We start from the raw sequence: 16,258 nt of genomic DNA on the forward strand, positions 1-16,258 counted from the left end.
CAGAATTTGCCCCTCACAACTTCTCTTGTCAGAAAGAAACCTTTCTTATGCAGACAACTTTTGGAGTGACAAGTTCATGCAGGAATAAAATTTCTCATTTTGGAATGAAGTTATCTTCAGCAAGAAGATAAACTCAGCATTTCTATTTAAATTTAAATTTCTGTCTTATATATTTATTTTTCTGTTGCAGACATTATCTTATACAAGCAGTAACCAAATTCCTTATGTGGGTATTTTGGAGTTACGCTTGAAGCTTTTTGTTCCCAAGGACAGGTAAAAAGCAGTAGGAATAACCTTTGCAAAATATTGTCATTTGTTGTCATTAAATAGATTAATGCTGTTGGTCATAACAAAGATGTCAGAGCAGCTAGCTCTGAATGAAAATATTCGATAAAATGAAGTTTATGATATGATTCCATTGCTCATATACATTTCCTCAAAAAAGCCTTCGACCCTGTAAGCTTTTGGGATGCGGAAGATTCTGACAGATTCCTGGGATATTTTAATGCATCTGTCTTCTCCTTTATTTCAACAGAGGTAAAAGAAATAACTGTGTGTTTGACCTTATCCTCTGCAGTTAATGTTCTGGCAGGTTAGCAAAATTCCATTTCCATCAGCAGCTTGTGTTAACATACTACCACAAACCACTTTGATATTGGAACTATAACTACATGGCCTTTCTGTTGTGATTGCAGGATCATTTTCTCTATTCTACCAGCCTAGAAGCAGCTAGAAGAATGGGAGAATATTTGCCTCTGTTTCATGCCTCTTCTGAATCATTTGTGCTACAACTCTGAGTATATCAAAGCTATGACATGCAGCACTATGTCCAGCACTGGCACAAGGCGATAATCTCCAATCAGGTGGAGTCAAGATGTCTTAAAATTTCTTCCATGAGATTTGCCTGAGGGATAGGACTCTGACATGAAAAAATAGTAGGAACAGAAAATAAATTCAAATTTTACATTTCTTTACCTGTTTCTTGAATGTATGAGATGTGGCATGGCTTTTTTTTTTTTTTTTTTTGATACCTAAAGGACCTCTTTGCATATGTGTGAACAGTATATCAATATATATGTATAAAGGAGATCTAGGCAATATGCTGACTTTTGCATTCATATTGATTTTAAGACCCAATTTTCATTAAATTTTTAATCATAGCCATGCACAGACACTTTCTCTTGCTCTGAGATTCTTCCTGGCTGCAAATGAAGTTCTTATCACAACTTGGTGAAACATCATTTTCCAGTGTTGTTTTTCTCTTTCATACATTTTCCTTCAGCAAAGCATCTTCCACCTGGTCCATGTTTCCCACAAGAGAAAGAGAAAACAATGTAGCAGCTTTTCCTTATCAAGACATCTGCAAAAGTCAGGCAAAGCACAGTAATCTTCAGACCTTCCATGAGAGTGTCATATTGATGTTAACAGAAGTTTTCCAACCACAGAGTAATAAATCATAAGTAGTTTGTTGCCAGATGGCTTATGGAATGGAAACTGAATGCAATCAGATATAACAGAAATAAATAAGACTCGTTTGTATAAATCAGGCTAATTCACTGCTCATAAATTCATCTGTAGGAGTGGTATTGAACAAAAAACCTAGTTTCATTAGGGAAATTCTCTTTCACAAAAAGACAACAAAGTCATTTGCATAAACATCTGTGCTGAGCTGAGTTTTTGCAACCAGGACATTAATCATAGTCAAGGACATCTACATGAAATGAATGAATTATATTGTTTTCTTTAAAATTGTTCGTCTGAGGAAAGCACAATTACATTGCTATTTAAAAATAGATTCTCTGTAAAACCCGAGACTGGGAAAATACAAGGAATATTTCCATATCAGTCATTATTAGTGAACAGTCTACAAGGAATAGACGTTGACACCAGTCTATATGTGCAATCAGTTTATATCTAATCATAGCAGCGCCATGGGGGTAAGGGTAGAGACGTATTACACAACAGAGACTGCTAGGAGAAGTGTCGCAGGACTGAAAGTTATATAGTCCGTGTTGGTCTTCATGCTCCTTTCCTTCTTCAAAATTTATACCCACCATAGTGAATATTTTGTTTTTAGGGAAATATTTGCATTTTAAAATGCTCATACTTCTCTCATACTTCTTTTCCACTGAGAAACTCCAGTGCCTCTGTGCTTTGTAGACTAGACTTCAAAGCTTTCTTAAGGATTAACACTGCTATGAATTTTCTTCAGACCTCCAAAAGCCACTTAGACTCATGTACAAGATGAGTTGGGCCATGAGTCACAGAATGTCCTGTAGCTGCCATATAAGCATGCCTGGTTCTGAGAATCTACAGTCAGAAAACACACTTCCCAGGAAATATCAGAAGCAACTGATTCTTAAGAACTTAACTATTCTCTACTTGAAATGATTCTCAGTAAAGAGAAAAAAAAATCCTGCTTGTTTTATTCTACTTAATCTGCTGAAACAGAATTGGATTGGCTTGCTTCTGGCTAAATTTCCATTTCCTTGGAACAGTAACAACGGCCAAGGGCCGAACTGATGATGTAGCTTCAGGAAGAGAGCTGGTGAGCCTACTCATGGGAGGGTTCTCTGAAGAACAAGGTTTAAGCTAAAATCGCTTCTCTGTGTCAGGCTGAATGCAATCTTGAGCAACATAATCTACTGGAAGGTGTCCTGGTTTATGACAGGAGGTTGGAACTAGATGGTCTTTAATGAACCCTTCCAACCCAAACCGTTCTATGATTTTGTGGTTCTACGGTTCTATGCTTCTATGATTCTACGATTCTATGAAGAAATAAAAATCCAAAATACTCTGGCATCTAAGTAGCAGGGTTTATTCAATCAGCTGATGTTCCTGTGATTATCTGATTTCTTCATGCCTTTTGGAATTGGATCAACTTCTTTCCCTACCGGTGAAAGTTAGAAAAGCATTGGACAGCATTAGGCCTAAAATCACTCTGCTTAGTGGCTTATGACTACATATTTCATAAACTCTGCCACAGGGCAATGTAAACAGAGCAGAAACTGACAGAAACTATCCCATCAGCAAACAACCCCAGTAGACTGCAAACAAGGTCAGACAGAACTAATTTACTGTCTCCCCACAAGACTTAGAGACTGCCAGGAGAATCTTGGCACTAAGGTCTGCCTACACACAGCTAGGCTGTTTTTCGGGGGTTTAGACCAGTGGGTCAATCTTCCCTTGCAATGACTCTAAGCTCTCTTTATTTAAGTCTTTTTTCTTTGGTCTTCCTGTAAGTATGTCAGGTCAGAGTAATAGACCTGCAGAAGATCATTTGTCTTGGGTGGGTATTGTAGGGACACTGTAAGATGTACTTTCCCTTCTACTGACTGTCACTTCAGGAAATCAAGTGAATGATACTTTGTAGGGTGTACAGAAGTTCTATGTATCATTCTGGGTTTGGTCTAGTTCCAGCTATTGCCTAGACTGTAGGAATGAATGTGAGATTGAGCCATACTAATGAATTCTGGTTTTGTTGCACTGGAAGATAAAAGAAATTTAATAGACTTACCTACAGATAAATGAAAGACTCCATAAAATACATGTACCTACCACAGATAAAATGGGTATACAGCCCTTAAATGGAAATTTTTACCTGTCTGTCAGAATACCCTGTTTCTTTCTCTACCACTGATATAATTAGATAACATGAAGAAGAGTGTCCCATATCACCCATTAAGACAGACAAAAGCAACAAGGACAAATGATACAGGGCAGACAGATATGATCAGGTTTCCTGTGAATTAGGACAAAATGACCCCTCTCTTCATAAAAAGTTGACAGAATTATTTCTACTCTTAAAGAACATCCTCAGGTCTTTGCTGTGAATAACACCAGCCAGGTGTGTTTAGCATCCAGGCTATATGAATGCTCACATTGTAAGTTATAGGTATTTGTGTTCCTTCTTCATACATATGGCAAATGACTTGTTTGTTTCCTGTTCTCTCCACATCCTATCCTGGCAAAAAAAAATTGTGACAATCTCTATTCCCACTCCCCAGTCCGGTAACTGCTCAGGCCAACCTGCTGCTCTAGGTTGTGAAGTTTCTCAACTGGAAGAAAGTTGTGGTGATGCCCCATGTGCTGATAGATGCTTCCCAAACCCAGCATTCAAAGCTTCTCAATAGGAAGCCAGAGTCTTGACAGGAGCAGTGGAGTGCCCTATTCCTCTCACTCCAGTGTGAAAGCTCCCAGTGTAGCCCTCTTCCTACAGGTCCTTGTTTCCTTTCTCAAAAGCAAAGGCCTGGGAGGCAAATGGGGCAGGAAATTGCTCCATGTGTTATTTCCTGAAGTCTCTCCTCTATCCCAGCAACCGTGGGATTTTTCTAACCTCTTTCTCTTTAGCAATAGGTCTGAAACCTGTTTTTCTACCACCCTGCTCTGATAAAAATCTCATCGTCCTGCCTTGTAATCAGTGCTGGTGCACCAATTTATCAGGGTGGGATCTCACTGGAACTGCTCCCAGATCCTTTTGAGTTCATATAGACATTGCAGAGCAGGCTACCTCACACTATAGCAAGTTATCTTTGATCTCAACACTGTAAAAGCTGCTGCTTTTACTATCTCCCAGTCCACTGAGTGATGGTATCACTTCAGCATAAGCAATAGCTCAGGGCTTCCATGGAGTTCTTGCTGCTTGGAGCAACAGGACTCCTCTTTCCAAACAAGATAGGAGCCTCCAAGTCTATTGAGTTGAAAGCATAGCTGCCCCCCATACACTAAGTCCATGCTACAGACACTGTAGCACATGGGTCCCAATAAAGCACCTCTGAGGCTGGACCAAGTTCTTGAGTACAGTTCAGAAGGTCAGTGCCACATTAATGATGGGCATTGATGTGAGGCTTGCATTGCCTTCTCAGTGCTTGCAGAACATTCCCAGAACAACTGTAGAACTGAGCAATGCACATTCTAGAGCATCGTTTTCTCAGGGCCAGGGACTAACCTCCACTTGCAAAATGTCTATCTAGGGCCACTATGCAATGGGCATGAATCAAAGGGTGTAGTGAAGAAGTGGGAGAACAGCTGTCAAAGCAGGCGTCAGACTCTCCTTGGGTCTGTAACTGCACAAAGAAGAGTTTGGTATGCAGGTCAGCAAGATTGAGCCCCAGTGCTCCTCTGCAGTAAGAATGGGAGATCTGCTGACCTGCAATGGAAGAAAGAGTTTATGTGATCTCTGAAAATAGATTTTCTATTTCTTTATTCAAGAAAGCACATAAGGAGGGAATGGAAAGAAATTCAGTCTCCATATAAGAAAATATGGACTTCTTTAGCAGTCTTTAGAACGTATTTACAGACAGCCTGCTATGTTAATAAGAGTGACTGAAAGTGTGTGTTGATTTTAAAAGATCTATATCAATAGACTGAAGACAGTGTGAGTTAGCGATGGATTTAAATTAATATTTATTTTATTTATCAGCCATAGCAATAGTTCATGGACAACATTGTTGCAGGATGATTGTTTGACAGTTTATACTTAATGTTGCTGTCTTTCACCATTTTTTTTATGACACCGTTGACTAGAAAAAGACGCAGTTCTACAGTAGAAAGAGTCTGTTCTTGAGAATTTTCTTTTTTGTTGTTAAAGTCTTTAGAATGACACTGACAAAGAGTTTGATTGAAGGATAACAACCAACTAGACAGTAAAGAGATACACAAAGGAGAAAGAACTCTGTAGGGACTGCCTCGAGTGAGTACTGATCTCTGCAAGTCCCAGGATAGAGATAACTGCATTATAAGTGGCTTGTTACCCACTGGAGCAAAGCTTGTATTGAATAACTCAAAACTGAAAGTTGTCTGAACAGAATTGCTTAGAGAGAGAAAATTATTGAAACAACAAAACTCTTCACAAGAATCTCTCTTCCAAGGAAAATATGTAAAATTTATTGATAACCTGAATTACTCAGCAGTGGAAAATGTTATATTTTTAAAACCATTCATTGGTTGTTGGTTTTTGCTGTTGGTGATTTACTTTTTTGTTTATTTGTTTACCAATTCACTACTGAAATTCTTCATTTAATTTTGAATATTTCTCAACCAGTGAACAGTTATAGCAGAATTAACCAGCCCACATATGCAAACATGGCTGCCATTATAACTCATGCTGAATATGCTTCCAGTAACTCAGCAATTACTTCATAGTAGGATCAACAATTTTCCCCATGAAAAGTGTGGTGCTGGTTGCTTTGTCAAAAATCAACACAATGAAGGGTCTGTTGAATTTGGTGGTAATATGAGGAAGTGAAAATTTGGAAAGGATTATGGCTGTGGCTCCTGCAGCCTCAGTTCCAGTCTCATCAACTGCCAGCAGAGCCTTATGAATTGCCTGGAGGGAAAAGGAACAAATGTTGAGGAGTTGCTATACAGAACCACAAACAGCAGCAAACAGGAGGTGAAGATCACCTTTTCTTATGGGATATTTGGGAGAAAAAATAAATAATAAAATCCGGTGAACCAAACTCTCTTGTAATAATGAATCTCCAGCAAATTGCAAGGAGTGTTTTCCTTGGGAGGACTGAAGGGCTTGGTGAGAAAACTCAGGCTCACCAGTCCTGAATACAGGGGTACAATAACTATTGTTTATTTTTGTAAATGGTTTGTACTTCCACTAGCAATATTTTTTCAATTGCTCCAGGGTTTATGGAAGCCCCTGAACATAATCATGAGATTTGCTTATAAAATTGATCAGAAACACTAACAGCCACCCCATCACTATATCTGTCCATCCACTTACTTGTGAAACCTGGAGCGTACGACTGCCACTAATTCCAGACAGATCAGCATTACTAGAGAATACATCAGTAATGCCCATTTCCATGAACAAATCTTTGACATCATAAGACCCACTAATGGAAATCCTTGGTAAGTACAGATGTAATCTTCTGTTGAACAAAGAAAACAAAACAGTAGTGAAGCATGATAGTCTTGTTTCAGCCAGAAGGCTGCATAGTGTGCAATTGAATGACACTTGATAGTATTTTAATTTCTAATCTGTTTGATGGTAGCATTTATATGTGAACACCCAGAGAGATACCCAAATCCATTTTCTTGTACATACAGTTTTTCTTTGACTTTAGTTACTCTTGAATAAAAGGTATTGAATAAAAACAAACTAATATCTTCATTGTCACTCTTTCATCCCAGTGTCATGACATATGCACCCAGCAGAATTTTGTGGCTAGAAGACTACAGAGAAAAAGCAGACCAATTGTAGAAAGCCCCCAAAAAAGAGAAAAGGAGAACAAAATCTAGGGTGAAGCAAATGAATTAGTTATTATCAACATATGATCAAAAAAATAAAGAGGTATGGTAACCAAAATGTTGCCAAATAAGTCTTGAGGTAATCATTGTAAGTCCATGTCCACTTCTTTCAAGTCAGAGAGATTGCTGTTGCTGATCAGTCATGCTCCTCTCCGGCTTATCTCTGGAATAATTTTAGATCCCATTTATGAAATTAGTACACTAAATCCAGGAGAAGGAGATCTGAAATTTATGCATTCTATTGTTTCCTAAAATATAGTAATTAATCTACCCCGAGTTACCTGGTTTCAAATTTGCTAAACCAGTTGCAAACTGTTTCCTTGGAAAGAGCATTTTCCACTTGTTTCATCTTTCCATCATCAGGCAGAATGAGCAATGCTTGTGCAGTGCCCTTGTAAGGCAGTTCTACCACCTCACAAGAGAGATCCTGGTCATAGTATCTGTTGTAGTCATTCTCATGCTGCATCATGTTAACTCTAACACGTTCATTTGCACTCACAAAAAAATCATCCTCATAGGTATTTTCAGAATCAAAAGGCTTTTCCCAGGCAGCTAGTGGGGAGAAGGAAACAATGTTACACTTGATCATATGAATATTATAAAGACAGTAGATAAATCAGACCGCATGTTAGAAAGCTGAGGAAAAGTTTATGGAAGAGGAATATTACTAGATCACTTCAAAATACTGCTTAACACACAATTAAACATTTTAGCTGGGCAGTAAGTTTAGCATAAAGTCCTGTCTCGCTGAAAAACAACTGAAGCTTGATCAACACCAGCTGAGAGAGAGGATCTTGCTAATGCTGTAGCCATACTTCCCCATCTCTTGTTTCTTTTATGTTACCTAAATTCACCTACTTTAAGATCTGGACACTGGATTATGTTATGTTTTTCCTGCCCTTCCATTTTCCCATGTTAGGGGATGCACCACAGCAGATGCACACTGACCACCCTCAGCCTGATGAGGAGTTCTTCAAAAGAATGAAGGATTCTAGCATACAAGCAGGGTTTCAGAAGCACAGATCCTCAACCTGTGTCCCAAGTTTTTACACAACATATCTAATAGATCTATCATGGCACTAGAGACCCTGCAAATGCAAGGATGTCAGTGCCTTAATAGATTGATTGGCACAGCACTGACATTTCAGAAACATCCTTAGCTTTTATGTCCCAGACCAGTGACACTGCAAGCTATTAGGTGTCCATGGCTATGAGGTAGCCAACTAAAGTGAGATTTCTCTGCATACAAACTTTGGAGAAAATAGGCCAAAATCAGATAATTTCTCAACAACCAAATACTTTACTTTTGACAAGATATAATCCTTACTTTGGAAGTCCTCCACAGCTTAGATCTTTCCCTACAGTTCCTTTGTTTTGCTTCAGAATCATCCACTGGAATATAATATTTTATATCTTACCTTTAAAATAAATGTAGTTAACAAGAACCAGTATAGTATTTGCATCAAGACGAGCAATTAATTCAGGAATTTTCCCCTGGGTTTTCTCCTTTACATAGTTGTTGATTTGCAACTTAGCTTCTTCAGGTTTATGAAAATCAGTAGAAAAAAAATCTGCATCATAAAATTGCTGGACATTTTGTAAAAATGTCTCCTGTGGTTCATAACCAATAGCTGGGAAAAGGGCATTTCCTATATTTAACGTGATGTTAACATCAGTACAGTTCAGTACTGCTAAAACTTTATAAAAACTTTCATGTATATCATGTATGCGAGTCTCAGTCAGATTGTCAAAGCCCAGTCCTTCAAAAATCTGGGTCAGGGTGGTTGACTTAGCACCAACAGCTAACATGGCAAAGGTAGTAGAGATGCTTATGGGAGAAAAGAAAATGTTTTTATCAGCTTCTTTTGATATAGCCTGCTTGTAAAATCTAAATGCAAAATCTGTATATGTGGAGCCTTGCTTTTGGCAGTTATGCTTTAATAAATTTTCTGTTCCATCACGTAGATTTGTATTATTGACTTCATGGCAAGCTTTTCCACGGTGACATTGTGTGACAACACAAAGACCAGCAAGGAATGTACACAGGTACAGGTGATACTTCATTTTCTTTTCAAATTATGCTGTCATAAAATAAACAATCATTAGATGAGCACAAAGTAATGATGAGCGTGGTAGTAAGAAATAATGAATAGTTCATCATGATAAATATTATATAGCACAACTGTAAATATCCAATGTACATAAAATATTTAAAGTAGACAAATAATGCTGTGTCATTAATAAATTCAGTCAAGAACTTGAGGAAAACATCAGGTTCAATAAAATCATAACGTCTACTGTAACTACTCTGAAAATACTATTTTCTTCCCCAGTGGTAATGAAAGTGTATAGCCAAATTTCATAATAATCTCTATTAATAATATTTTATTTCCTGGATCATATAGGGCACAGCTAAACAAACCACATTGCTATGAAGTAAACAGGTGTGGGATTCAAAGACTTTTCATACTCTAAAGTAGAACCTAAATGCAGTTTGGAAAACATGAGGAATCTCAAAACAGTTCACAAACAGCTATCATAGCTATCCAGTGCTCCTTAAGTTCATACTCCTGTTTACTTCATCATTGCTTACTCATGGCCAGTCGTTGGCCACAGCTGATAAGTGAAGCATGAAAGCTTCACATAAAGCTATATAAAGTTCAAGGCAGAATTCAAGGCAAAAAACCTGGAAGAAACTGATACTATACCCAAAACTGTGTATAAAGATATGAGAAATACCAGATGATGAGGGGCTTTTTGGAACAGGGAGATCCTCTCTTTCAGGGACTGCAACAAATGTTTGTAACTTGTTAAAGGGACTGTGTCTCTCACCATGAGTTAACATGATAGCCACAGCAGCACGGGATGTATGGCTCCCTCTAGATCAGCAGGAAGAACCTGAGTCCCTGAGAAAAAAAAGGAGCACACATTCCATTCGGAAATCAAAGGACATTCCAGATTAATCCCCTTGGAAATGGGGATTTCTTCTTCTAATGCTGGCATGGGATGCTTCCCATGAGCATCCCATGAGCTTCCTTTTGAGCAGCTGGAACAAGTCTCTAGTTAACTGAATTTAGTGGAGGTATCTCCCATCAAATCTTTTCAGAATTGAAGAATCTATGAAAATGAGTTCCTTTTTACCTCACAGATTTGACATAAAATCTTTTCTCAAGGTTTTCTACTGTTACCATTACTATTCCTGTTTCCAGCCAACAGTCTATTAGTATTCTCTTCTGGGAATGTATTTTCCAAATTCATAATAAGGTGAGGTTCTGTTGGTCTATCCCCAGATTCACTCTATCTACCTTCTAAATAAAATCTAGGTAAAGTTTCTGTTAGCTGCTGTATTTGCAGGATTCCTGGTGATTAAACAGTTTATTTATTTCTTTATTTGTATGGTGGTCTTGTTTGTTTTGCCTTGGTTTGTTTTGTTTATAGACACTGTATATACTAAGTCTATGATCTTTTATTTCCTGGAACCTGAATATGCTCACTGTATTTGACCACTGCTGTGACCTGCAGTGAGATGAGATCATGTTAAATTTTAATATCTCTAACACAAAGTGTGGAGTATGGATGTAGATGGAAATATGAACAAAATATTAGCAGCTATTTCAAGCAGAAATTTCTCCTTTTTTTTTCCAGAAAAACAAAAAAATATCATCCCATATTCCAGATAAACAAATAAACAACATAGTGCAGAGTTTCTGTCATAAGTATTTGTTGTTTAACTTATCATAGACTATTCTTCTCTAGCTATTTGAAAAAATCACACAATTAAGTGAAAAACAAGATGTTTTTTGTCTGTAATGGCCACTTATTACCTCCATACTTGAATTAACGTAAATTTGAAAGAATTTCTGAAATAAATTATATGGATTAACTGTATTTGTTAGTCATAGCTCTGTTCTCAACTTCTACTGGTAACAGGCTAGTTTCAAAACATCTCTTAGCATTACTTCTACCAAAACTTGGAATAGCAGAACTGAAATATTGTCACCAAGTTTTCCCCACAAAATTTTCCCTTTAGAGATGTTCAACATAGTAACTTTAACATTCTGAAATTAGAAAATTCAAGCCACTAAGATTTTTTGGTTATCATGCCAAACCAAGGAATCATGAAGACATTCTTAATTCTGGGATGTATTTTTAATTGGAAATTCAGAAATTAATTCTGTGCTAAACCACAGGTTAGTTTGTCTATGAGAATAATAGATGCAATTAAATTTAAATTCATCCACCCCTACGCTCAAAACAGTCCTTACTAGAGAGCTTGGCCTTAGCAATTTTGTTTATATGTTAAGTCAACAGAAGTGTTTATATGTGGACCTAGTTGTTCAGTCACTAGTGGAATGAGTCACAGCAAAGCCTGTATTCAACATAAAAGCTGATTTCATCAGCATTCTTCTTTGCAAACCTTGTTAGAAGTCCTCATGACGTCATTGTTTGATTCTAATTTCAGGTCATATTCCCTTAGACAAGTGGGTCCCACTGGTCCCATACTTACAAATTAATATTTTGTATCAACATCCACACACAACAAATTTACAAGAACACAGGTGTAATAAACCTAACATGAAAAGCCATCAAGCACAGAAAGCATCACTTTCAAGTCTTTAAGAATAGTGTCTTTGCAGTACTTACAAATCAGAAGCCCTGCTGCAGTCAACAGACCACGCTTTTCTCCACACTGTTATTTGTACTGCTAAATCATCTTCTGCTTAATTTCCACTGTTAAATATTAAACAGACCTGATATAGCACAGAATAGAACAACAACAACAAAAAGACAGGGAGGGAGATAGAGGTGAGATGAGAGGAGAGCAAATATTGATTACATAGTATTTCCAAAGATAGTTTCTGCAATTTGGTCAAGCTGAAGAATTTTTGAAGAAATCATGCTTTTTGAACAGTGTGGCTGTGACTTTCTGTCTGTTCCCCCAAATCATGTGAAGGAGCTTAGCGTAAACATTGTGTAATTGGGATCCTACTGGAAACCAGGTGTTTTTGCCTGGAACAACTAATGCTTGGTGCCAACAGTCAGCAAAATACTTTGCTGCAGTTCAGTGCTCTCCCAAACTCTGGTCACAGCCAAATATTCTTCCTGACCTGTACAGTCTGACTGTACTAATGACACACCAGTGGTGATATGAAATATGTTTCCCTATTTGTGACCACTTTCCTCTTACACATAAATAATCTAGTCAATACATAGATAAACAAAGAGATAGAACATACATAGATAAACCTTGTCTTGACATTCCCCTTCTTTGCTTTTCTCTTTCCTTCTTTTCCTCCTTTTTCTTTGTACTTATTTCCTCTAATTCTAGCTGTAAAAGGTCACAATCACAGAGATTATTTTACTCATCAAAGCCTAGGTAAATGAAAGGTCATGGTGGTCAAGGACAAACTGTGTTATAAAATTACCTCTTGTTTTCTTTTCATTTGGGAGGGTTTGTAATTACTGTCTAGTTTACAATTATGTTGGAATACATTTTAACAAGGCACTTCCCTTCCGTTTCTTTATAACAGGAGAAATAAGATGCAACATCAATTTCAAAATAAAATGTTGTGTGCCAGGTGTGACCTGCAATGCCGTGAACCAGTAGCAGTCCCACCTTCCTGCTAATCACAATTTCAACTCTCCAACTATGTCATGAAACCACATTAACTGGATTCATAGTGGTCATTCCTCTACTGAACTAGATCCTACTTCTTAATTATTTTTAAGGGGAATAAAATTCCAGAATACTTAAATAATCAAAGATGTGTGGTTTACTACTGCTGATAGTTAAGACCACGATCAACTTGTTACAAACTCTACTTAACTATGTAATCTTTGTTATTTTTGTGTACTTCATGTATATCCATATATATTCCACACCCCATCTCACACTTCTACATCTTTAGGAGAAATCTAGCTAGCTATACAATATTTCATGCGTTTACCAGCATTTTGCAAACAGCCTCCTGACAGTTTCTTTTGTTTCGAACTTGCTGAGTGTTTCTGGGGACCAAACAGTGGATGTAAGCATCGTGAGGCAGTGGGTGGGGTGTTTCAGCAGTGGCAACAATGACAGCAAGTCATCTTCATTGGTGCAGATTTTTATGAGCATGGCATACAGGCTCTTGCAAATCTTTGGCAAAAACACATAGCTGAACACTGCAGTGGTAGCAATGACCAGGAGTTACACTAACCAGCAGCTTTTATGTTACAAGATCAATTCCAGTTACAAATTGCCTACTACAGTGTCCTGTATTATGCAGCAGTAACAGTAAACCTCCTACTGCTGAAATTCTCATGCTTGAATGATTTCCAAGAAAGGAAAACCTATTCAAAACAGTTGACAAAAACAAACAAACAAAGAAAAAAAACCCTAAATGTTAAAATCTTACTTACTATAAAGATCTTCAGGAACCATTTTCATTGTTCAGACAAAATTGAAAATACTGGAATGTCTTCAGGCTGGGTTGGACTGCCTGATGAGCAAAGTACTGGTTTGAAAATTCCAAAAGAACTGACAGCTCTGTTGAGCAGCTTAGCTTCAGCTTTGGGAATATCACTAACACTGCTGGACTTCGGTTTCTTCATTGAGTTAGATGAAAATAACACATTAAGTTTCTTCATTTAGATAAAATGAAAAACAATATGAAAATACAAAGTTGCTCTCAACAGCCTTAAGCATCATTTTACTTCTACGGAGTTTAATGAAAACAAGATTATCTTTTATCAGTTTCAGACTATGGCACCTCCCCCGGTAACAGTAATCCACTGTTTGAAAATCAGTGATCTACAGGTCCACAGCTCCAATTACATAGCTTCAAAGTGAAGCTGGAAATTGTCTTCAGTTTCAAACTTCCTTAAAATTAATGTGCTGATGTGCTTACAACAGGCATCCAAGAGGTGTTACTTGCACTGCAGCATAGAAGGAGGTAACAAAACACACATAAACTGCAAATAGTAATAATTTGTATGCATCACAGGACATTCTGAGCCTATGTTTTTACCAGAACTTTTTATTTCATGACCAAGAAATGCAAATATTTGTTACCTGTTCAGCACAAGACTACTGTATGAGAAAATAAAGATGTATATAACTGTTGTGTTTACTGAAAATGTTTTTTCATCTTCCATTTTGATGTAAAGACCCTGTCAGTTAGGAACATTTCATCTTAACCTTTTCTTCTACTGCCAGTCTTTTGTAGATGTTGTGCTTTTAAGCTCAAAATATTTGTCTACAGTTTGGCATAGTAATCCTGCACTGACAGTTTAAACAAAGAACAGAAGGACTGTCATCCTTTGTCAATAGCTATATGCAGGCAGGAAGCTAAGTTTATATGGAATGGATCAGTGGCTGAGCTGGGAAGGAAAGCAGAAACTTGCAGGTCCCAGCTGAGTGCTGTAACCACTGGTCCATTCTTCTTTCCTAATAATGTTCTTTCATTAAAGAATGAAAGAAAATAATCAATTAATTATGGGTTTTAAACAGTAATATAGTACTTAAAATTGTAATAAATACATTTCTATACAACATGAAAGTATAGGTAACAAGAACCATCCCAATGACTAATTCAAGACTTAAGCAACTTTTATTATTTTGAAAGCCCTCATTAAAATGTTCTTCTTCATCTTCCCAGTTGGTCTACTGACCCTGCTATCTGGGACTATCTCAGCTGAGCTGCTTCCTTTACCTCCTTTGTACTTCTAAGCAATAACGAATTGAGTGCCTACCTTTACCCATGCAGTTGATCAAGTACAGCTGATCAAAGTGGCTTCAAGTAAATAGTAATGATCCTATTGAGTGACTCAGAAGCACAGCTGCTTAGGCACATAATATAGCCTTTGGTTTATGGCCAAAGAATGGACCCAGAATGTGGTTGCTAGACACAAAGGTAATTTGCCTTTTTTATTACTCCCTGTCAGTCTCTCTACTAATACAGAAGATCTTAATTGGAAATGCAGGTACAAAAACAAGAATCCACCAAGTAGAAAACACAGAAAGGTGTCAGCTCTCAGTTTTGTTTTGAATAGTTATAGTGTAAATTCAGCTTTCTTCTGACTTCAACTTCTAAATATGTAGGAAGAATATTTAGGCCAACATCATGTGACTTATAAAACACTACCTGAATAGGTAGGTTCCACAGAATTATGCACTATAAAAGTACCTAAAATTAGTTAATTTTAACAGAAAACTGTTTGAACTGTGACTACTTTGATACAGAACCTGAATTTCCCTAAACAAAACTGTTGACCTATCTGGTGTTGCCTCCTACATATTCTTATCTGTTCTAACATTCTTTTTCAATAACAGTCACTCTCATCAGCAGACAACTATCATCTCCTTGTACCACCAAGCCTCTCTTCTCCATTCCCTCCATCATCTTGGAGAGAGTTGGCCAATGCCTTTTGAAGAATCATGGAAAAATCATTCCCTAAAGAATCACAACAAGATCCTTCATCAAAAGCAAACTTTCAGTGATGAGGGAAAGCCTGGACTGATATTCACTGAATACTCAGGTGTGTTCCTCCACAGGGCAGCAGAACATTTCAGCAGTCCCAGGGTTGGGGTCGGTTAGATAGGGCCCAGATGTGAAGATCAGAAAAGGGTAATTAGGTCATAAGAACTAGGTGACAGTGCCCTGCTCTCAAGTTCATTGATCAGGTAGTGAGAGTGTGTGTGTGCATTGTTTTGTTTTGTGTTGTGTGTTTTTTTTCTTTCCTGGATGATGCAATGTTATTAAATTAATGCCTTTGGTTGAGTTTAGGTGGGTGGGGATTATGGAAACCTGTTTGAACTAGTCTCCAGCCTTTGTGAATGCTCCAGCTCTCCTACTAATGATGATTGAATAAATCTCTTAACAAACACATTTGTTTTTCTAATTCGCCTCCACACTCTTAATTACTATAACTTCAAACCCAACACCCAAATATTACAGCACAGATGGCAATTAGCATCCCTTGCTCTTTGGAGACCTCTGAACTACTGAGATTCCTT

The 16,258-nt window shown here is 37.5% G+C and overlaps 1 protein-coding gene and 1 long non-coding RNA gene across 5 annotated transcripts; one reads left to right on the forward strand and one right to left on the reverse strand.

Annotated features, from left to right (window-relative positions):
- Positions 1-1,896: 1,896 nt before the first annotated feature.
- SPIA3 (serpin family A member 1) lies at positions 1,897-11,933 on the reverse strand. 4 transcript variants are annotated; one of them, XM_040701420.2, is made up of 6 exons: positions 11,908-11,933; positions 10,096-10,169; positions 8,682-9,344; positions 7,545-7,815; positions 6,737-6,884; positions 1,897-5,149 (listed from the first exon to the last, which is right to left on the reverse strand). In XM_040701420.2, exons 3-6 carry the CDS (start codon positions 9,325-9,327, stop codon positions 4,997-4,999), a joined length of 1,218 nt encoding a protein of 405 aa, XP_040557354.1. In that variant the 5' UTR covers positions 9,328-9,344; positions 10,096-10,169; positions 11,908-11,933; the 3' UTR covers positions 1,897-4,996. The 4 variants fall into 4 exon arrangements, with proteins under 4 accessions (XP_040557354.1, XP_015143259.2, XP_040557353.1 ...); XM_015287773.4 differs by lacking the exon at positions 1,897-5,149 and adding an exon at positions 5,390-6,328; XM_040701419.2 differs by lacking the exons at positions 1,897-5,149; positions 10,096-10,169 and adding an exon at positions 5,390-6,328.
- LOC112532519 lies at positions 6,726-13,041 on the forward strand. Its single transcript, XR_003075396.3, has 3 exons — positions 6,726-6,864; positions 9,229-9,309; positions 12,795-13,041. It is a non-coding gene; the product is annotated as an uncharacterized LOC112532519 (long non-coding RNA).
- The last annotated feature ends 3,217 nt before the right edge of the window (positions 13,042-16,258 follow it).

This window comes from Gallus gallus, chromosome 5, assembly GCF_016699485.2.
Source record: "Gallus gallus isolate bGalGal1 chromosome 5, bGalGal1.mat.broiler.GRCg7b, whole genome shotgun sequence".
NCBI classification, from domain to species: domain Eukaryota; kingdom Metazoa; phylum Chordata; class Aves; order Galliformes; family Phasianidae; genus Gallus; species Gallus gallus.